Source organism: Rhinichthys klamathensis, unplaced genomic scaffold, assembly GCF_029890125.1.
Source record: "Rhinichthys klamathensis goyatoka isolate OS25496 unplaced genomic scaffold, OSU_Roscu_1.1 h1tg000241l_1, whole genome shotgun sequence".
NCBI classification, from domain to species: Eukaryota; Metazoa; Chordata; class Actinopteri; order Cypriniformes; family Leuciscidae; genus Rhinichthys; species Rhinichthys klamathensis.
In genome coordinates, this window is record NW_026606763.1 from 319252 (window position 1) to 341407 (window position 22156).

The window sequence follows — 22156 nt, forward strand, 5'->3', positions numbered from 1 at the left end:
GGATCCAAGCAGGCTTTCATGAGGGTTTCAAATCCACATTCAACTATGCAGGTTGGATTTGAGGATATCCAGAACAATAGCTCGTATTTGTAGTGCCAAATTCCTCAATCTCACGTTTAAACCGTCTAAACCTACAGTATGAGACCTCGCTGAGACTTTCACTGTGTTTGCATTGGCCCTTATAATAGCAGGCCAGTCATCCGTTGAGAAGCTCTGAACACACAGGGCAGTACCGCTGTCATTTTGCATAATATTGTCTCACAAATGTAAGAATGCCTCTGACCAACTATTAAACAAATAATGGGTAAAATTCCCAGCATTTGAAGGTCATACACACATATAAATATTTGTGTGTGTGTTTCCGAGCTCATAGCTGTAGTAGTGATAACGTGACGTGGGGTTACATACTGTTTGGCATACTATTTTTTCACATACAGTATGCTGTGTGTACTGCACACTACGCAGGACGCATGACGCACACAGCCAGCCTCTCTTTACCAGGCGCAGGGAAGGGATGGGCGTCATAATGATGATTGACGGAGGCCCGAGCCAATCAGCGTTCGCCATGACGTGACGGCGACCAATGGAGTGCGAGCATCATTTCGATTCTGTCGTCGTCACTCGCGTGAAAACACCGAGCAGGGGAGACGAGGGAAGAAACCGGCACGACTATCTAAAATAACGAATGTTCTCATAATTTGTCATAAACAATACTGTAATATTACTAGTACTGTTGTCGGAAATTACTCTGCTTGGCCTGTCGATTTTGAAATGTTACCGTTTAGGTTCTCGTGGGCGTTAAAGGAGTTTTGCAAACCCAATCTAAGGCTCATTTGGAAAAATAATTCGGATCATCCAGCAACCGCCGGAGGATGCGCATCTTCATATAGACGGTCCCTGTGCACGCAGACAGATGCGAGCAACGAGAAGTGAGTAGTGCTGAAAAACAAACCAGCTCAAAACCTCAATCACCCATGTGGGGGTTTTACAGGGTCATTGAAGAATAGATATCAGCTTTGGTTTCACTTTTAAAATGGATTTGACCCATCCCTCCATCCATTCATTCATGGGGGTCCAGCATCCCGACAAATTAATCCCAGACCTTGATCACGACGATGGATGTGAAAGATTGTTCTACTATATTTACAGCTTTAGACCTTCTAGATTTTTTAGGTGTACAAGATGTGTAGGTCAGCGTGCACAGAGAGAAAGAGGTTGTATAAATGATGAGGGGCAAATTCTCAGGGGCCTCTGTGAATAATCGTAAAGGTTGGGCTTTAACCCTCTGGGGACCAGAAACGCGCGGGCGCGTTTTGCTCGTTTTTTTTCACATAGCAGAAAAATAGACTTAAAGTACTACCATCATTTCTGTTCATATAGAGTTAAGAAATATGAGAAAATAATCTGTTAAATGTCTACTTTTTTTATGTGCCCACATACAATCGAAATAAAATATTGTGCTTTTGTAAAATAAAGAAAATAAACAGGGTGTGCGTTCTGCCTCTCGGTCACCGTGAACTTTTTTTCTGGAGCACGTCTCTAATCTTCAACACAACTCAGCTAAAACTATTCACCCAGCCATAAGCAATATATCTTTTAAATCATTTGAGTTTGTACTTTTAAATGATCCGATTCAAAACTAAAATTATTATTCTCCGTTTATGTCATCTATATAAAAAGAGAGACGTGTCAGCCCGTCTCATTATCGTTCTCTCAGCTGATTATCCCTGGTAATGTGACACGCCCACGGAGAGCACGCGCTATTCAAACGCAAATATGTGAAGCAACACATTGAGACGCGTTAACGCCCATAAACTCTGAAAACACACATTATTTTTTAGTCAGATTAATCTACTGTCGTCTTGCGCGGCTATATGAGGAACAATCCTGGGACACTTACCACTGGATTTATTTTCACTGCGAGGATGAACAGATTCAGCTGAGAAGTAAGTGTTTTATGCAAGTGCTTTGTTCTAATCGCGATATAGAATAACGTAGTGTCTGTAAACGGAAAAATAGCATACTGTTAAATGTGAATCGTGTGTGTGTGTGTGTGAATGAATGAATGAATGAATGAACGCACAGATACGCACTGTTACAGACTAAATAACAGACAACATTTCTCGTTTTGGATAAAGTTTTTACTCTAAAATAGACATCAAATAAGCTTTTTTAGGAGTTTCTGCTCATATGTTAAATATATAGTAGGCCTATGTTTTGTCAATAAACTAATCAACTAAGATGTTATAGTGTTTGTTCAAGCTATATCAAAATAATGAATCCTCAACTTTGAAATATGTATGATCAAACTAAGACATTTATGGAGAAAGACAATTTTCTTTTCAAGATGTTTCCAACTCTAACTTTGAACTGAAATAAAACCATGTCTATATGGTGAAGGGTGTGTGATAGAAGTGTCCAGACGTATGCACCCTGTATTTTCCTTATATAAATCCAAACAATCTAAAAGCCATTCTTTTTTAAATCTCCTCATTCTTTGTGCAAGGCTCCTGTAATGATATGGCCTGATAGCACCTAATAGGGCCATTATGGGAGGGTCTTTGTCTTTCTCAGGTGTGGAATGCCATACATATTAATGAGAGATCAAGCCTCCTGCATAAAGCTTTCTCAAACAAAACACGTCATTAAAAATGTAAAAGACTTTATTGACTTATCTGAATGAGTAGTCAGGATGATTCTCACATAGTTTTGGAGCAAATATTCTAGGCTATGTGATACAATTTTCAAAAGTCTTGTGAAGAAATAATCAATATGTGTTTTGTGGTCTTATTTCAGCAACTTTTATTTTTATTTTTTTCAATAACCACGCATAAACATTATTCTATTAAAAATACAAACATGTACATACATGTTGCTCAGATATCATGGATGCCAAGTTTGTGCTATATAGAGTGAATTTACACCTTTGCCATTAACATGTTTATAAATAACTGAAAAAAGCACAAATGTCAGTGCATGTCAAAACATCCCAAGGGCCCCAAAAACACTCTGGTCCCCAGAGGGTTAAGGGAGGGTTTTGATACATTTTAAACATTTTTCCCCCCAAAACTATTAATTTTTTGGTACAAATCAGGATGATTCGGTTGTGTAGAAGGTTCTAGATTCTTTCAATGTGATTTAAGATATTTGGGCCCTAAATGTTAAAAATAAGTAGGCCAAATTGATAAACCTGTACTGACTATTCTAGGTTAGAAATTTTATTGTCTTTATTATTTTAATGTAAGTAAAATGAATGGTAGACTGATTAATCACTGATATTTTGTTGTCACAAGAATCCTTGTCCAACTCTAAAAAAAAACAATGACAGCTTTGAAAAAGTAAAAAAAAATTGAGTAAAATCTCTGTTTACTTCCAGGAATTTTTCAGACTTCTTGTTATCGTTTAATATTATTTTTTAAATAGTTAAATGTTAGTTCCTGTATGGCCAGATCAGCCACTTCCTCTTCCCGTAACGCTGGCATTCAAAGCTAGAAAGTGTCGATTCCGGGGTTTCCTCAAAAAATATTTCCTCTAAATCTACTGCTCTTCAGCTGACATTTCAGTATGCACTGGATGTGTCCGAGTAGCTTATGCTTAAATCTTAGTATGCACTGCTTTGTGCTTTCATTCTTTCTGTATGAGTGAGTGTTCGTCCTTGGAGAGACAGATTGACCTTTCTCTCCATCTGTCTGTCAAGGAGTTGTGAAGGTCAGGTCTCAGCTTATTGCAACATCTGTAAGTTTCTCTTTGAGGAAATGTTGTCATTGTTGAAGTTTTTGCCAGTATGCAATGCATGTTCCAAAATGTTGTGAGCTGCCCTATCTGTTATACCTTCGTAGGTTGCTGCCTTTTAAGACAGTTAATGATTAATTTTGAAAGCTCTACATGGGCAGCAACAATTTGTCAAGTAGCACACAGGAAATACAATTTGCTATTAAAAAAATAGTTTTCAGAGTTGTTCGCATTTTGCTAAGCTAACAGTATAATACTGAAATAAGTAAATAGCACACAGGAGACATGAATCGTAATTGATTTGAGTAGAGTTTGTTGTTAGCATGTTGTTAAGATAAAAGCATACTACTCAAATAAGTAAATAGCTGACAGGAGATGTGACTCGCACTTGATTTGGGTAGAGTTTGTTGATAGCACGGTGCTAAGCTTACAGCATAATACTCAAATAAGTATATAGCAAAAAGATATACAATTCGTAATTGATTTGATTAGAGTTTTGTTAGCATCTTGCTAAGCTAAGAGCTTAGCAATTTTTAATTAGGTTGAACTATTTGTTTTTTAATACTTTCTCAAGGTATTAAAAACAATATATATATATATATATATCTCGTGCACCATGTTGAATGGTTTGCAATGCATTCTGGAATTTGTATTTCCACATAAGATTGGTGTTTTTGTCAGGATCACACACATGGTGCCTAAAATGCTGCCTATGCAATCAGCACACCAGGATTTGGAACACATCCAGTCATTTTTCATGTCGTAGTTTAGCAATAGAGGATGGCATAAGCTGGTTGTCAATGGTAACCACATTCAGACAAATGCTGAATTATAAGAAGACACCCCCCCATTCTTTTTTTTAGCGCTGCTGATTGGTGAACCCAATACTCTTTTAATGTCTCTCAATATCATGTTATCAGGGCATCGCTCTTCTCTGCACTGTAATTTGTGGTGTCAGGTTTCTGAGGCACATGTGCTCTGTCCTGAGGGAGTCTCCAACAACAAGACATGTGGCCTCTTCATATATTCTCATTGCAGATAATTAGTGTTATGATTTTTTCACGAAAAAACTGGGCAAAAATAAAATTCCATCTTTACATTTAATCCCCAAAACACTACCAACCAAATAGCAACACCCTGGCAAACAATCAGAATAGCTTAGTATTGTAAAATCGGCCCAAAATCCGGCATCCGACCAGCACGGAAGGTCTCTGCTTGTTATAGCCTAACCTCATGGCAAAGTAATTTTGATTAAATCAAATACATTTATCATATGTATTTTCTCGTTATTTCACCTGACTCCATAAATGAAAAGGTTTTAATCTGTGCATCATTAAATGTGAGCGAATGTTTGACTATTCTGTTGAACTCTTTACTGAAAAGTCGATTCGAATTAAATCAAATGTTTACAGTTTATTATGTCAGGTAAATGTATCATGTCAATTTCATAACCAATTCAAAATATAATCAAAACAATAACATCAAATGCTCTGGAATAAAGAGAAGAGATGCGAACCCGACATTAGGAAATACATGAAGCTGAGAGTCCCGGCGGCTCTCAGCATTCACGGGCTGATCTGACATACAGAAATTTCTCTCACATGGAAGCATGTGCTAACAATGGATATTTGCATTCAGAGGTTACACCTTTTAGGGGTAGGAGACCATTTGTCTAGACTAGAGAACACGTTCCTTTGTGTGCCAGATATCTCTAAACTCTCTAGACATTTCGAATGATACTAAATATGTATAACACTCGATGATAATTATTCACATTAAACCATATAGATTCTTGAAATGTAGATTAGGATGAGGGAGGTGAGACCTTCGTCTCAATAGTGCACGAGGGGGAGTTCAAATGTTCATTTTCAGCAAGGTCCTTTATCCACTCGAGGAGTGGTCGTTCCTCAACTAGTTTTTCAAGTATTTTACAGGTGAGTTTCAAGCAGGCAAGCACCAGTTTTTTTCAAATTTTGAATCATACATTTTAAATAAGAGGTGCATCAAAATCCAGTAATTTCAACAGGAGAATGTGAGATTAGGAGTTTCGCTTTTTTGCCAGCAAAATGTCAAAGAAATGTGACCGCACTTTTTGTAGTAGAAATGATGTAGCTGTCTAGTACTTTTGCAGCCTTACATAAAAAGTAAAAACAAATATTGGCTTCTAAAGGCTCATCCACACATCAAGGAAGAAAACGGAAACAATTACTGTAACTATACATTTTTAATAATCATTCTAATTCTGTGAGAATATGGAGGTCCACACCACAACTATACCGATAACAACAGTGATATCAACACAATCACTTTCAGAATGATTTTTCCAGCGGATGAACGATAAAAACCTTGACAGCCAATCAGAATCCACCTGACTTTAAAGAGCATTTAAAGTGGCAGACGACAAAACTGCAGCGTGCTTATAATCAACAGAATGTTCTCAGTCTGTCGGTGTGGACGCTAATATAATTACTGTTATAGTTAACACTCTAGATGTGGCCTTAATATCAGTTTCCAACCGATAATTTTAAAATATGCCTATGTTAGATATAGCTAGTGACCAATATATTGTGTATATGTAATTTTCATACTCAACAAAGATTGTTAATACTAAAATAATGGCTAATTTTACTTTTAGTTGTTTTTGTTGGATTTAACGCAAATCCTGCAGTGCGAACACTAACGGGAGTATCAAATGAATAACCTCACAGTAGACTCGCTCGTCTTTGAGATTAATCTGACATGAAGGCACCAGCTGACTGTGTGTGTCTGTGTGTGTGACACTGGCATTGATGGCATCTCTGCATGCCATTGCTGCATTGAAATCATGCCAGGTTATGCCAGAGCATCCTCAAGCAAATTATATAAACCCTGTTCTTTTTTATGGAATATCACATTAGAAAATCATGGTAGTACTATGGTACTTTTCAGTTAGTGGCAGCTGGTTCATTTTCTGGTGTTTATTCACTGCAGGCCAAAATATGTTGCAGTGAATCTCTAAGCATGCGATTCTGTGGGAGTGTCAGCTGTTTTGCTGGTTGTTTGACTGATTCTCGTTGAGGTGTAAGAAGATAATGAAGATATTGTTACTGAATCATCCCACTTCCAGGTGTTCACAAACACGTCTTTTTGACATTTTGCTTCAACACAAACACACATTCGTATTGAAATATTCACTGCAAATACCATGGTACATGAGAATGGTATTCATTCAATACTATGGTATCACCACAATGCAATATGAAAATTTTAGCCGATACCAATAATTATTTATATTTGAAACAAAGCCGATAACAGATATATTGTCCGATAAATCTAAATCCAAATTTTTATATAATTTTTGAGAGCCTGATCACAAAAACAAAAGTCTCCCCATTAAAAGCCATGTCCCAAGCAAACAATTATAATGTAATAATAATTTTATGTTGTCTATATGACAGATTTGCGCTGCACATGTTGCACTTAACTGTATTTTCCTTTTTGAAGTGTTTCATATTTCAAACAATTCAAAACTATCATGGCAAACAGTGCGCATCTCAAGTGCCCATTATATAATCCATTATTTATCGGCTTTAATGTATCAGCCAAATAACGATAACATTAAAAATGAACATATATCGGCCGATACCGATATGGTTGCCGATATATCATGCATCCCTACTGCTTCAAGACTGTGACGAAAACGATAGCTTTAGCTTTATGTTTTAACCTGTTAACTGGCACCCCCCTTTTTTTTGCATAGACATAAAAATCACTATCGAAACTTAAATGGTTGTAATTCAGGAATGCTTTGGAATATAGACCTATGGCTGGTCTTGTTTTAAAGAAGACATTTTCCAGATTATTGTAGAAGTCCAGAAATTGTAAAAAATGAAACAGAAAAAAAGTTATATAAGTTTGAGTTTATGAAATTGTGTAATGTAAAAATATAATGATTAATATTTTATATAAAATATATATATTACAAAATATATTTTACTCTAAAACTGCAAGAAAAATAAAGTCAAATATCTGAACAAGTTGTATTCCAAATTATAGGTTGATATCTCAAAAAATGAGCTTTCAGTAAGATTTTATTCGGGCGCAGTACCCAACTTTTTCACTAGGTGAACACCAGACTCCATTACTGCCCATATAAGGGCGCCTCCATTTTCATATGTTTTGAGTGATCTGAACCATGTATTTCCATAATTTTCATACAATTTATGAAGTAGACATCCTATTCAGAAGTAGTATGGGTGGTTTGGCAGTATTTGATTTGAATTAAACCTCTAATAAATGCATAAAGACTACGTTATAGCGTTATAGCTCGCAGCCGCATTACAAATCGAGAATCCATACATTTTTCTTTATATTTAAAACATTTTCAGACCTTTTTTTCTCATAAAATGGAATTGGTGTTATCTTTTGAACTCATGGCATGAAAACAAACTGAGGTTTCTACCAATCTTTCATGATTTTTCATGTTTATTGTTATTTCAAAATAAAGGCCTAAATACTCCTAATGAATATGAAATATTCTTGTTGCAAATTGATAAATTTCTGCTCCTCTGTAATATATTTTAGATAACAGCCACCAAATATGAAAACTAGAGATTTTAAGCTTTCAAATGATATATAGTTTGGCAATATTACTTTAGGTTTTTACTAAGATATTATTGTTTTAAACATGCAATGGCAAATGGGCCCGCCGGCGGGTTAAGAGGTTAAGTAAAGTGTAGTTTACTGGAAAGTCTTTTAAAAGCTTTTACAAGAAGTCAAAGTTATGTTTTGAAAAATAGTGATTTATATTAAAGTATAAAATTTACTGGAAAAGAGTTTATACATTTCGGAAGTGGGCTAATCCAATTTGGATGCTATTCATGCTAAACCTGTTTTGTTACCAACTTTTCTTATCTCATATAACTGTTACATGTTAAATAACCATCATAAAAACAAACAAACAATGTTTTATTGAGCTGTGCCATCAAGTGGATTATTTCCGGTGTGGTTGTGTGTAAAAATAGCGACGCCAGAGAGTCCGTTTGGCACGGTGCCTGTGCATTAGCGAGGATCAGAACTGAGAACTTGCTAGGAAGTGAAGGCTTAACTCAGCATCAGTGTACGGGACGGGAGGAGCGGCTGCTCTCGTCAGGTTACGTGTCCTAGTTTAATGTCGCATCAGAGCACGGGTTGTGTTTGGCACATAGTAATTGCATCTGATATTGTTTTGACTATTAGGCTGTACTAAAGGCCAATATTGACAAGGCCGATTAATCAACCAATATTTGTCTGTTTTGTGTTCTGTGTCAGTTTTCAAAAATCTATTGACAGCCTCAACATTGGATAATATTTTTTTAAAATATTTATCAATACTTTGAGTAAACATTATGGAAAATGTTTTGTATATTTTATGTATACATCATTTTTTTATTTTTTTATACATTATATATATTTTAGTGGGTGTATATTTATTTATTTATTAAGTCAGTGTTTTATGTCTGAATGTATCGTTCATTTCTGTTTTATTTCTCTCTCTTTTGGTTGGTCTGCGAACTTTGCATTTTTTTGTGTAAGTATCATTTTAAAGTTTATTTTATATGATGTCATTTATTTTTCTCTTCCAATTGTTTCTCACTCCTGCAAAATGTTATGCTTGCTTTTCCCATTCCCGTTCAGTGTTCTAGAACCACATGTATCATCCCGAAATGACATCACAAAGGCCTTGAGTCGCTATTGGTCACTATTGTTTAAACAATTTTTCAATTGGGTTTAAGAACAATATTTTTTCCACCAACTTACCGGTTCTGAAGTTAGTGTCTTAAGTTCATTTCGGGATGGTTTGTTGTCGGTTTATAAACCAAAGTGCTTCTTTTTCAAGGCCTTATATGGGATCCTGTAGCTTTCCCAGAATACAATCCATTGTTGAAACTTCTGAGTCTACTGTAGGAGGTCCTTGGAAGTTTTATTCCCAAATGCTTTACTAAGCTTCTGCTTAACATAGTAAACCTCTGCAAATCCATATTATGTTACACAACTACCTTTTCTAACAGACTAACCTTTTTCAGATGACCTCAAAATGTCAGTCAGTGGTAAAAAAAAAAATCCTTCTTAAAGAAATGCTTTACGCAAATACATGTATGTGTTACAGCTAACTATTAATAAATGTAACTAGTTCTAAATAGCAAGATTCTCCTAAAACTGTTGATCTGCCTTGACAGTTTAAAAAATTGCCATAGAAGAAGACTGTTTATGCTAAAACCCGCTACAGTGCCCCTAGTGGCAGACTATGTTAGCAAGTATATTTTGGGCCTGGCCCTTTTTACAAATTACAAAGATGTGGGTATTTGACTAATGCAATTGGTTTTATTTTATTCAAAATACCTACTTCCTGTCATTTTGAGAGTAATTCTGAAACTAAAAACATGAAATCTCAGTACGACCTCTCCTGCTGCTGATCAACCCTTTTTGTTGAATATATTTATTATATTTTTGTTGTCTGTCTTCTTACTGGATTCTTTGTGTATCTGTTCACGTCACAGGAGAAGGAAGGCAGGCATTTTGCCCAGCCTGGAAGATCTGCTGTTTTACACCATTGCAGAGGGCCAGGAGAAAATTCCAGCTCACAAATTTACCACGGTAAAAACACACCCGCTGGCCAAGCAAAGCACAGCCATTGCTACCATATCTCTTTTAGCACATATCTTGGTTTCCAAATAGTTGTGTCTAGAATGACGAATCCTTCGATATGTTCTGCAATAAAACTGCGGGTCAAATGAAACTCAAGATTTGTTGTAAATTTAGGGTGAATGTTGTGGTTTTTCAGGCACTGAAGGCCACAGGTCTGCGTACTGGAGACCCTCGTCTTAGGGAGTGTATGGAGATGTTAAAGGTCACCCTCAAGACCACTACAGATGGTGCTCTGGATCGACATCTCTTCAAAAAGTAATTATACAAAACCCGTATTTGTTTAAAGGTTAAAACTAACAGTTTTAGTTGAGAAAATAAGAATATATTGTAGTGTGTTTATCCCAGTTCTCGCATGAATTCTGAGTATCTCTTTAGTCTGTTGAAGTCCAGTTGTTACTGTCACTGTTAGATTCAGATTTCAGTTTTCATAGGTCAGCAATTTTCCTAGGACATTTTTTAAAGGCCCTTTTGATAGTCCTGCAGTATATGAATTATTCAGTATAGCTAAAAAAAAGAAATGCCTAAGATTTGAACATAACATCATACAGCTCTTTATATTACAAGTTCGGGCCTTTTATATTGCATGGGAATGCTAGAATATTTAGAAATATTCTAAAATATTTCTATTAGAAATTTCTATTTCTATTAAATAATTATTAGAAATTGAAATATTTGAAACTACTTCATAATTTCTATGTTTCCAGAACTGTTTGCAGAACAATTACTAAGTAACTTCTGTTTTAAGTTTTCCACAAAAACTTTAGTATTAACTAAAACTATAGTCATTTTAGTATTCATTTATTAATTTCCAATTAATTATTTCATTTCATTGTTAAGGAAAAATTTCTCATTTTTGTTAGGTTTAAGTTTTAAAAATATTAGTTGAAAAATCAACTAATATATATATTTTTTTCAGCTTTATTTCAATTAACAGAAATGTTTTTAATAGTTTTAGCTTTAGGCCTAGTTAATGATAATAACCCTGATTTGCAGGAACGTACTAATGATAAAGATAAATCCCGATCTTCACTTTTCTCTTCCTACAGGTGTGTGCAAAGCAACATTGTGTTGCTAACACAGGCTTTCCGAAAAAAGTTTGTCATTCCCGACTTTCAGTCGTTCACCTCTCACATCGATCAAATTTACGAGGGTGCTAAATCAATGTCGGGTGGCCAGGTACGCTTAGAAGATAACACACAGTGTGAATTTCTGATGCTATTTGTTTACAAATATTTTTACATTCTGTTTTGCCACTTTTTTGTGTAGGTGGCAGATTACATTCCTCAGCTAGCGAAATTCAGTCCTAATCTCTGGGCCGTTTCCCTCTGCACTGTAGATGGCCAACGGTGAGCTTTCTGTCTTTAGTAAAATAGCTACATTGTTTCGATTTTGCTGTATTTTTGTTAATATTTTCTGGTGTAGATAAACATTTAGATAAAAAATGTGATTGATCAAACATTTATGGCCTGTCGTAATTCCAAACCGGACTTGTTGTATGTTACAGATACACTGCGGGTGACACGAAAGTTCCATTTTGTCTGCAGTCGTGTGTGAAACCGTTAAAATACGCAATTGCGGTTCACGATCACGGCACCGAATACGTCCACCGCTTTATAGGGAAGGAACCCAGCGGCCTTCGTTTCAACAAACTCTTCCTTGACGAAGATGGTAAGGATTTCTATGATAAATGTTTCTGAAACTTATTTTGCATGAGGAAATAGATAGAACTAAATGAATGGTCTTGTTCTATTTAATTCCAAAATCAAAAGAAAGAAATTAAACACTTAAATTAAAAAAATTGTGTTATCGCATTATTTTCAAGACAATTAAGCACATTGTTCCCTATAATTCTCATTACCATAAAGTAAAAAGTTCTCATTACTGTAAAAAAAAAAAAAAAAAAAAAAAAAAAAAAGTATTTGTTCATACTTTATTATTTGTTGTAATGTATTACATTTATAAATCATTAAAAATAAAACAATTATATACTTATAAAACTAAAAATTATAGAAATAAGAATAATAGAGAATTGTACCAAAATAGGCTTTATTTATTGATTCATTCATCTATTTTTCCAGATAAACCTCACAATCCCATGGTAAACGCTGGCGCTATAGTTTGCACTTCCCTTCTCAAGGTAAATGTCATTCTTTCTCCACATTCTTCTTCTGTTTTGATAAAAATGGGGGTCCAAAACTGCCATTAGCTGTAGTTCCTGCACAATGTGTTAAGTTCAGCAGAATTCCTTTTTTATTTTTCTTAAATTGATAGCCTGAATTTGCCTTGCCAAATATTTAGCTTGATGCGTTTGTGGATGTTTGACGTGAGAACGAATCAGAGGAACGAATGGATTTAATCTGATTACTTTCCCTCTCTCATCAGATTAAGGTTATGAATAATCATGCTGAAAGGATTATATTGAAGAGAGGGAAACGGAAGTGGGATGGGGAAAGATAGAGGGAAAAGAGCAAACAGATGCAAGAGTAATTTAAATAGGCCAAAAAAAGTGTTTCAAACACTAGTTGTAATCAAAATTATTCAACCCCCATTGCAAATCAGGTTTATTGGCAAAATATACAGACTTTCAGCCGTTTGCAATGAACAAATCAAACAGAAGTAATTGAAATAGCTAAACACAAATGTTTCAGGTGGTTTCCCCAAATTCAAATGAAAATGCCCCTTTTATTGACTTCTGCAGTCTCAAAATTATTCAACCCCCTGAATAGAGTGCCTCACAACAGCACAAATCTGCAAAACAGGTGTTGTCTCAAGCACACCTGATGCAACTAATCAAGGGCTTCAATAGTTGCACCAGGTGTGCTTAAGCTAGAACCCATGAAATATCTGAACTTTTGACTGCATGTTAGAATAATTTTGATTACAACTGTATGTATATACGTTAAAACAATGATAAACAATGCTACAAACTAAAATGTTTAAGTAGATATTTATAACAACATAACTTTTTTTGTAATTTACAAATTTGTGATGAAGATTTGTGGTGTTTAAGGTAAATACACTGCATGATGCGCATCTTCCTCAGGCCTGTCGGGGTGGTAATGTGTGATGTCTGTGTGAAGGCTTTTTTGTGGTTTTATTGTTGTTGCGTATTTTACAGCATTAGGAACTGTGGGAAATATTGACCCTCCAACAGGTCAATGACGTTGGTAATTTCCCTTTCATTTATTTGTTTTTCCTCATTGAACAAATTTCAAACTAAGCTAATGCTAAGCTACATTAGCACAAGTCTGACAAATTCATTGCTTTGAATGAAAATCATATGTGATTCTGTTTAATTACTGTGGGAAAAGGAATCAAGCTTTATTTTTATTTTATTTTTTAATTTTTAGTTACTTCCCAACTTACAAATTCAAGTGTTTAAAACAGTACTTTTTCTTTGTAAATAAACATTTCTTCAATGTGGAAAAAAAAGTTTACTTATTTTAGAGCCTCAAATAAATGCATTGCATGAGACGCACAATGTCTCACTACAGTTTGTTTAGAACTCTATTAAAACAAACTTACAGACAACAAAAATTACTTAACAATTTAGTGTTGAAATTGTTCTTTTAATCTTTTAGTTTTGTCAGATTTTTCCAAACCCCCTTTAACAACTTACATTTGTGATTCCACAACAATAGTAATACTTACTTGAACAGTTTTCCTTCATTTCTTTGAGTGATGTTACTCGAATATAGTGAGCCAGAATCCTCATAATTTGAAATGCTGTAGAAAAATTAATTTACTACAATTGTCAATCTAATTTATAGAACATCTGTGTCAATGTGGATGTCTAAATAATGTGGTAGTTTAATAATGTTTCCTTTAATTGAATGCCTATGCTTTCAAAAGTTTGTAACTATACAAAATACTTCAATTATACAACACATTCATCAGTTTATTTTAAATTTACAGCAAGGTGGAGGCAACGCTGAGAAGTTTGATTATGTAAGTATAATACAATATAATTGTTTATTTATTTTTTGTTGATTTTTATTGTTAATCATGATGAGAGCTGCTATGTTTAATGCATTGTTTTGTTGTAGGTGATGAACTTTATGAAGAAGTTGGCCGGAAATGAGTATGTTGGTTTCAGCAATGCTACGTAAGTGTTCCAGATACTAATAACAATGAAATTTCACTGTTCAACACAAATGTTGATACTACTTAAAGTACTTTCTCAGTTAAATAAACAGTTAAATTATCAAGTAGTCAGTCAGTAATAAAATAAACAAGTGAATCAAACTGAAGAATAGATTTTTAAATATCTAAACGGCAGCATAAATTCAATTTAACATTCAGAAATTTAAAATTCAGAACTAGCAATCAATTATTGATATACAGTAGTGACACAAACACTTTTTAACACAACATTGATATCAAATGTAAAGAAAGTTATTATTTTAGTATAAACTTACCGGTACTACCTTTTCTTCGGACTTTCCTACTTAAAACACAATTCCTAAACATTCTTTCTTTTTCTTGGCAGGTTTCAATCAGAGCGATTGTCAGGTGACAGAAATTTTGCCATTGGTTACTACTTGAAGGAGAAGAAGGTACGTGTTTAAACATTTTACAGTATTTAGAGATCATTGAAAATCGTCTAAAAACATACATTTTTATTCTTCATACTTGCAGTGTTTCCCGGAGGGTACAGACATGATTTCCATCCTGGACCTTTACTTCCAGGTTAGTATAATAAGTTAAACAACCATTTTCACTCACAGTTCAGAAACTAATTGCTGATATAGAGGATCCACACTAAAAAAAGTTGAAAATGTAAAAAAGCATAAAAGGACCCCTTTAGATTTAAATATCAGAAAACCTATAATTAAACATGTTTTTGTTTTGTTTATTGAGCTGTGCTCCATTGAGGTAACCTGCGAAAGTGCCAGTGTGATGGCAGCTACCCTGGCGAATGGCGGCTTCTGTCCAATCACGGGCGAGCGTGTGCTGAACCCCGAGGCCGTACGAGACACTCTGAGTCTCATGCACTCTTGCGGCATGTACGACTTCTCCGGACAGTTCGCTTTCCATGTGAGTTTCGCACGTAAACGCACCTGGGAAAATGTCTAACGGTTGTAGTTTCAACGAAAAACAAGCGCATTCACAATCTAGGTCAAATTAAAGTTGTGTGTTGTGCTGTAGGTTGGTCTCCCGGCTAAATCAGGTGTTGCCGGAGGCATCCTGCTGGTAGTGCCCAATGTGATGGGCATCATGTGTTGGTCTCCTCCTCTTGACAAATTGGGCAACAGTGTGCGAGGAATCCAGTTTTGCACGGTACTAAATCTACATCATCTCAGCTAACTGAGAAGAATCGGTCGATTTCTTGCTCTTTCACTGCATTTAAATCTTTTGTTCTTTCCTTTGGTAGGATCTGGTCCAGCTCTTCAATTTCCACAATTATGATAATTTGCGCCACTTTGCCAAGAAACTGGATCCACGCAGAGAGGGCGGAGAACAACGGGTGAGTGACAGATTCAACCTTTCAACCACAAACAACATGCAACTAGGGGTGGGCAATAACCTGGCATTATTAGTTGAATATTGTTGTACAAAACAAATATTGAATTAAATTCATACCGACAATGAGAAAGAGCTTATTAGATAAAAATAGGTATGTGAACCTTAATATGTATTAAGCTTTCCTACTAGTGCTTGCTTTGCTGCTACCAATCATCAGATTGAGTTAATTAATTTGATGTAATTAAGTATTATCTGGATTAACTATATAGTGTGTGTGTGTATATATATATATATATATATATATATATATATACACTGTATATCCCACCTCTAGATGCAACTAAAGCAAATGATCCTGTAACGTTGACATAGTGTGAGTGTGTGCTTATGTATGTATGTTATGATTACATGCATACATTGCAAACATGTATGCGTGCTGACAAACTGTCCAGCAATCTTAACCTGTATTATCAAACATTTCACTTCTCTTGGCAATTGCGTATTTCTTTCTTCAATGTCTGCCCTCTTCTGGAGGACCAGCGTACTCTCTGCTTTAAACTGCCACTAACATCCATGTGACTTGAGGAAGCTAAATTGCATACACCTGCTAATATATAATATAATATGATAATTATACATATCTATACTAGAAAATAACACCTCAGTGCCGTTCTGATCGGCTGGCTTGCTTAAGTTTCCACCGTTTCCGTGTTTTCTTCTTTCTCTCCCATTCATACTAATCCAAGCAGGAAATTCCATGATGAAATAATCTAATCTGATAATCTATGCATGTCCGTATTGGTTGAACCGCAGCAGCAGCAGCAGAATCTCGAACCACTGGACTATACGAGCCTTCAGAAGGAACTAGCGCTCACTGACAAAGTGTGGAAAAAAGTCTGTCCTTCCGAGACGGACGAGGACACTTCCACCTCTGTAGTCTATAGGATGGAAAGCGTGGCGGAAAGAAACTAGAAGAGACAACAGCGACCACTCTTCCTCGTTTTGTCATCCATTCATTTTCTTGAGTTTATAAATCTTTGGGATTAGAGAGGTTGTCTGTCTTGTTTTTATTTTTGTTTTGTTTGATTCATTTTTGTTTTGTTCTGTTTGATTTTGTTTGGTTTTTAGTTTTGCCGAGGATTTGTTGGTTTTTGCTTGAAATGCACACTATTGAACATGCCAAATACCTTTAAACCCAATGTGCAATTATTTTGTTACATTTTGGGGTATCAGCAAGGACCAAACAATACAATATCAGTATCTGGGTAACAATACAATAATATTGTGATGCATTTGTTGATTGTATCTTCATTCATATATTTACTGTTTTCCCCCACTGCTAGCTAAAATACTTTCTCCTATCCTAGTTTAATGTGAAGAGAGATCTTAATTTAGAAGTAAACCATTTGTACATTGACTTCCTGAACCTGCCCTAAACGGCAGCATTGAGTTTTGGTTGGACTTCTTGAGTGTTCAGGAAACTGGTTTGATAGCAAGCAGTTGCGCAATTCTGTTTGTTGCTGCTAGAGGCACAAAAATGACAAAAAAAGTTTAAAAAATAATTATATATATATGATATGTAACCACAAAGACCTTCAAAAAGAATTGTTCTTTACATTTACAATTTTATTTTTTTATCTGTACATTTATTACATTATTGTTTTTCATTCACCCGTTTTTTTATGTAATGTCTAAAAGTTTGGTGAATGTGTTGGTAAAATCTGAGACTGTTAAAGTGTTACTTTAATCCTCCTGTTCTCTGGGTTCAATCCAGCAGCCACAATGTTTAATTTTGATTGTTTGCACACACATACAAAAATTTGTGTTATTTGTAACTTATAAATGGAAAGCATTGTAGAATTACAAACCAAACTGTGTTTCAAAACCAAACAAGTGATCAACGCTAACTAGAGCGGAACTAGTCGACTATGATCAGGCAGGAAAGATTGTGTGACTAGTGGCTTCACAATGCAAGTTTATCTTGATGTCATCCTGTATTCAAATCATCTGTAACCCAGTTCTCACTTGAATTAAATATTTACTGTAACGGTTTATTGATACCAGAAAAGTTTGTCATTACTTTGTCAGTTTAGGGAATCATTTCAGAAACTGTGCCTCTTAAAATCCAGGAATGCGCTTACAAATGTGCTTACTGAATCAGGTTAATTTCCATTTAACAAACTGTCTACTATTTAAACTGACTACTTGAACTTGATGTTTTGTTTTAATATTTTATTTTTAAGAATGTATTGCTGAATTTCAAGAGACTGGCATTTCATTTGCTCTGTTATTGAACCGTTGGATGGGATTTTTATGTCTGCACATGATTTGTTTCAGTTTTAACATTGACATTATGGAATGGTTCTGCGATATGAATGTGAACTGATATGCACAACTATTTAAAAACCATTTGTTTGTGCCAATAAGATTATCTTCTTTAAACAAGCTAGACTTATTTTTTATTTATTTTGTCATTGTGGTTTACTGTTTTAATAAACGAGTGATCAAAACAAATTTTGTTTTACTTAGTGTGTAGTTTTTCTTTATTGCTTTTTTGAAAACAATGCAACTGTTAGTTTCGTTAAACTGTAGTTTTGTTTTTGCAAATTCGACCCTTCCAGGTCAAGTCTTGTATGGGGTATTTTTACGATTTGTCGCGTTGATGTCCTGATGTCGTTGATTTATCAAAAACGACTCGTCTGTTTTCTTCCAGGTCAAGTCCGTTATCAACCTGCTGTTCGCGGCCTACACAGGGGACGTGTCCGCTCTGAGGAGGTAACGTTACCGCACCGCCATCGTTTTTTTTTTTTTTTTGCATTTACTGTACAGAATTTTCGTAGTTTCGTACTCAATTATTTTGGTTTTATGCCTACTTCATGGGTGTTTTTTTTTTTTTTTTGCGTAGGTTTGCTCTCTCGTCGATGGATATGGAGCAGAGAGATTACGACTCGAGAACGGCTCTTCATGTAGCTGCCGCTGAAGGTAGAGTCAGTCAACTCATCTATTGAATGTATCGATATCCTGTTTTTGCTGTTTGTTTCCTGTCACTGACCTTATTTTCTCTCCGCGCTGTGTGGAAATCATGCTAATGTATAATCTGTGGCTTTCAGGTCACGCTGAGGTTGTGCGTTTTCTTCTAGAAGCCTGTAAGGTGAACCCGGTGCCCAAGGACAGGTACGAATCTCAAAAACTACTAGCGTAGATCTTTGCGTTTTGTTACATAACCTACGTAACTTTAACGTTACCACTTAAACCGCCAAAATGTGAAAGGTATGTCACAAAAGTCCGTTGCAAAACAAATGCAATTTTATAGTATGCTCTCAAGTTTGCTCTACAAGGTTGTATTTCATACCACTGTATTTCAATGCATTTATGTGTCAATTTATTATGCTTAACAATAACCATGAATTTACTAGCAATAATATTATTTATAGAATTCACTGGAACACTTTCTTCAGTAAAACAAAAAAAGATTGTGTGGGTGGTGGTAAAACATGATATTTTGGATGTTACTTTTGTTTTCAAGTTATTAACATTAGTTATAAACTAATAATTAACCATTTGCACATATTTGATTGATCTAGGTTAATGATAATAAATATAGATTAGGTAGATCATAAACTAACAATGTTAATGAATTGAACATTTGTGTCAATTCCTTGTGCTTAAACTAACTTAATTTATTAGCAATAATATTAATATTTATAGAAATTACAGATGGAACACTTTCTGGTGGCAAGTAAAATATTTTGGACACTACTTTTATTTTTAACACACTATCTCAGTGGTTGTGGTGAATATATTAATTCTTTATCTTTTTCAAATTAACTTACAGCAAAAAAATATATATAGTAAGTTTTATTAAAATAAGTTTTACAATTTGTTAACATTTAGTTAAGTTTGTTAATTCGGTATAAACTAATAATTAACCTTTTATTTTTTATGTTAATTAATAAATATAGATTGTTAGAAACTTACTGAGTGTTACCAAATTTCATACTGCTTTATTTCAATGTTTACAATAAGCCATTTACAATGGAAATTTACAGAGCAAGCGCACTGGAGGGTTTAAAAGCGAAATCTTGTTTTTTAAATGACATAAATCGAGTAAAATGTTTTATTTGTTGATCTATGAAGTTTAATTTAATGTCATGAACTGTTTATTTTTAATGTGTGTGCTGTACATTCGCCCATTCAACTTCCATATTAGCTGTTTTGTTTCAATCAAAATGACTTGACGGTAACCAAATTTGGGGTTTGATCTCTGTACAGGTGGGGCAACACTCCCATGGACGAGGCCATTCATTTTGGCCATCATGATGTCGTAACAATTCTGAAGGACTATCACAACACCTACAGCCCCAAGGAGAGCACCGCCGACAGCGAAAAAGAGACCGCCGAGAAGAACCTGGACGGCCTGCTGTAGAGATGATGTGTTGAGTTAAAACACTTCAGATTTTTCCCGTTGAGTCTGTGTGTCTGAGGTACGCATTTATTTAAGAAGAAAACTTACAAATGTGGGGGGGAAAAAGTGTTTGGCCCCTTTTACTCTGTTGTGTGTGTGTGTGTGTGTGTGTGTGTGTGTGTGTGTAACCTCCGTTAACATGGTAATTTTGTTTTATCGTACACTCGTACGGTAAATGTAGGAATGTAGCGTCATAAAGGTCTTATTTAGATGTATATCCATGTAAACATACAATATAATTTCATATACTCAAAACAAGTATATATAAACAGTGTATATGAACATTCATTTACAATTTGAGAATCTTCATAGATGTCAAATAGATAAGATAGATATCGTAAGAAACGGCAGCTTAACTGGAGAGGGTAGCATTGGGTGTGATGTCATTTTGATTTATTTTATATTTTTACTTTTTCTTTATCCTCTACTTTAGTCTTAACTTGGTTATAAATCAACAGTAGTAGTTCTTTATGCCTTTTTATTGTGTATCATTTTGTGAATATGTTCCAAATATGACACTGTTCTTTGAATGTCAAAAATAACTGCACTTTTTTTATTTATTATTATATCTATTTATTTGTCTTTTCAAATATTTTTGCAAATGCAATTACAGTAACACTTAAGGTAAGTTCTTTCCAAGTACGTTTTATCAGTTTTACAATTTGTTAACATTAAATTAGGCATCATAAAAATGTATTTATTTCTTCAACATATTTGATGCTATCAATGTATAATTTAACATGTTTTAGTAAATGTAGTAATTAACAATAACTAGGATTAATAAATGCTGTAAAATTGATACCTGTATACATAACTAATATTTACAAATGAAAACTTATTGTAAAATGTTACCAAAATTACTTTAAAGCACTAGAGGACCTGTTTGTTCATTGTACTATGGGAATTTCCTGTATTTTCTAAAACTATATCATCAACAACAACAAAATTTCAATACTTTGGTGTACTGTAAATATTACGACAGTCGCCTAATGGATCATTATTTGGAAAGGTTTTACAAATGACTTGCAATGTTTTAAATTCTGCAATGTTTTAAATTCTGCAAAACTCCAGGATGTGGAAATGGATTTTGTCTCTGCAATCAGACAAACTGCAAGGAATTTACACTTTTAATAAGTCTTTGTCATGTGATTATTGTTTAGCTATCATAGGAAAAAAGAACCAAGCAAAATTGGTATATTTCCGGTTTTATTAGTACATGGTGAAATGACAAGCAAGGTTGAAAGTTGAAAATAAACAAAAATTGCACTGGTATTAACACTGACTGCAATTTTCAAAATGCAGTATAAACATGTTGTGTAACTTTGAGAATCTATTTGAAAACAGTAGGTCACATGTGTATGCGCACAAGCACACTGATTGTTTTAATGTACATTTCGGACGACGAAGAGGCGTGCGTATACTTGGAACCTCCAAAGCTCAGTCAGTCTCAATATGTGAATATTTTCTAGTGGGACACTATTATTGAAGTATTGTAAATGTGTTTTGTAGCGCGTGTGTGTGTGTGTGTACATGCTTAACTGGGAAATGTTATGTATTGTATAAAAAAAAAGAAAAAGCAACACGACCAAAAGTACAAACAAAAGTAGGTCATTGATCGTATTTCAATGTGTCGCACTTTAGTTGCTTTGTGTAATTTCTTTTGTTTTTTCAGCATTTGTTATTTACTGCTATGAATGTATTTGCATTGTGTTGTGAAATTTCCTTTTACTTTATTATTTAATTAAAATAAATGCTGTAGATGTTCTAGATTTGTTCGAATTTAACGTCGATGCTGATACTATATTTCACACAAAAGAATACTAGATA

General features: G+C 34.6%; 1 protein-coding gene and 1 long non-coding RNA gene across 5 annotated transcripts; one reads left to right on the forward strand and one right to left on the reverse strand.

The window, feature by feature from the left end:
• The first annotated feature begins 683 nt into the window (after positions 1–683).
• glsa (glutaminase a) lies at positions 684–20406 on the forward strand. Of its 4 annotated transcripts, none has more exons than XM_056265858.1 (18): positions 684–929; positions 10251–10347; positions 10535–10653; positions 11445–11574; positions 11665–11744; positions 11903–12066; positions 12477–12535; positions 14314–14346; positions 14445–14503; positions 14888–14954; positions 15037–15087; positions 15259–15435; positions 15547–15678; positions 15773–15865; positions 18578–18639; positions 18770–18846; positions 18975–19038; positions 20137–20406. In XM_056265858.1, exons 1-18 carry the CDS (start codon positions 772–774, stop codon positions 20288–20290), a joined length of 1776 nt encoding a protein of 591 aa, XP_056121833.1. In that variant the 5' UTR covers positions 684–771; the 3' UTR covers positions 20291–20406. The 4 variants fall into 4 exon arrangements, with proteins under 4 accessions (XP_056121833.1, XP_056121834.1, XP_056121835.1 ...); XM_056265859.1 differs by having other exon boundaries at positions 10257–10347; XM_056265860.1 differs by lacking the exons at positions 18578–18639; positions 18770–18846; positions 18975–19038; positions 20137–20406 and adding an exon at positions 16681–16922.
• Positions 17914–18178, reverse strand: LOC130100405 (uncharacterized). The gene is made up of 2 exons (XR_008808862.1): positions 18076–18178; positions 17914–17973 (listed from the first exon to the last, which is right to left on the reverse strand). It is a non-coding gene; the product is annotated as an uncharacterized LOC130100405 (long non-coding RNA).
• Positions 20407–22156: the final 1750 nt, after the last annotated feature.

Excerpts from the sequence above, each read along its gene's own strand:
- glsa (XM_056265858.1), top strand. The coding sequence starts at position 772 with ATGTTACCGTTTAGGTTCTCGTGGGCGTTAAAGGAGTTTTGCAAACCC. Across the intron at positions 930-10,250 it reads ACAGATGCGAGCAACGAGAA|GAGAAGGAAGGCAGGCATTT; the intron begins GTGAGTAGTGCT and ends TTCACGTCACAG. Across the intron at positions 14,504-14,887 it reads GTTGGTTTCAGCAATGCTAC|GTTTCAATCAGAGCGATTGT; the intron begins GTAAGTGTTCCA and ends TTTTCTTGGCAG.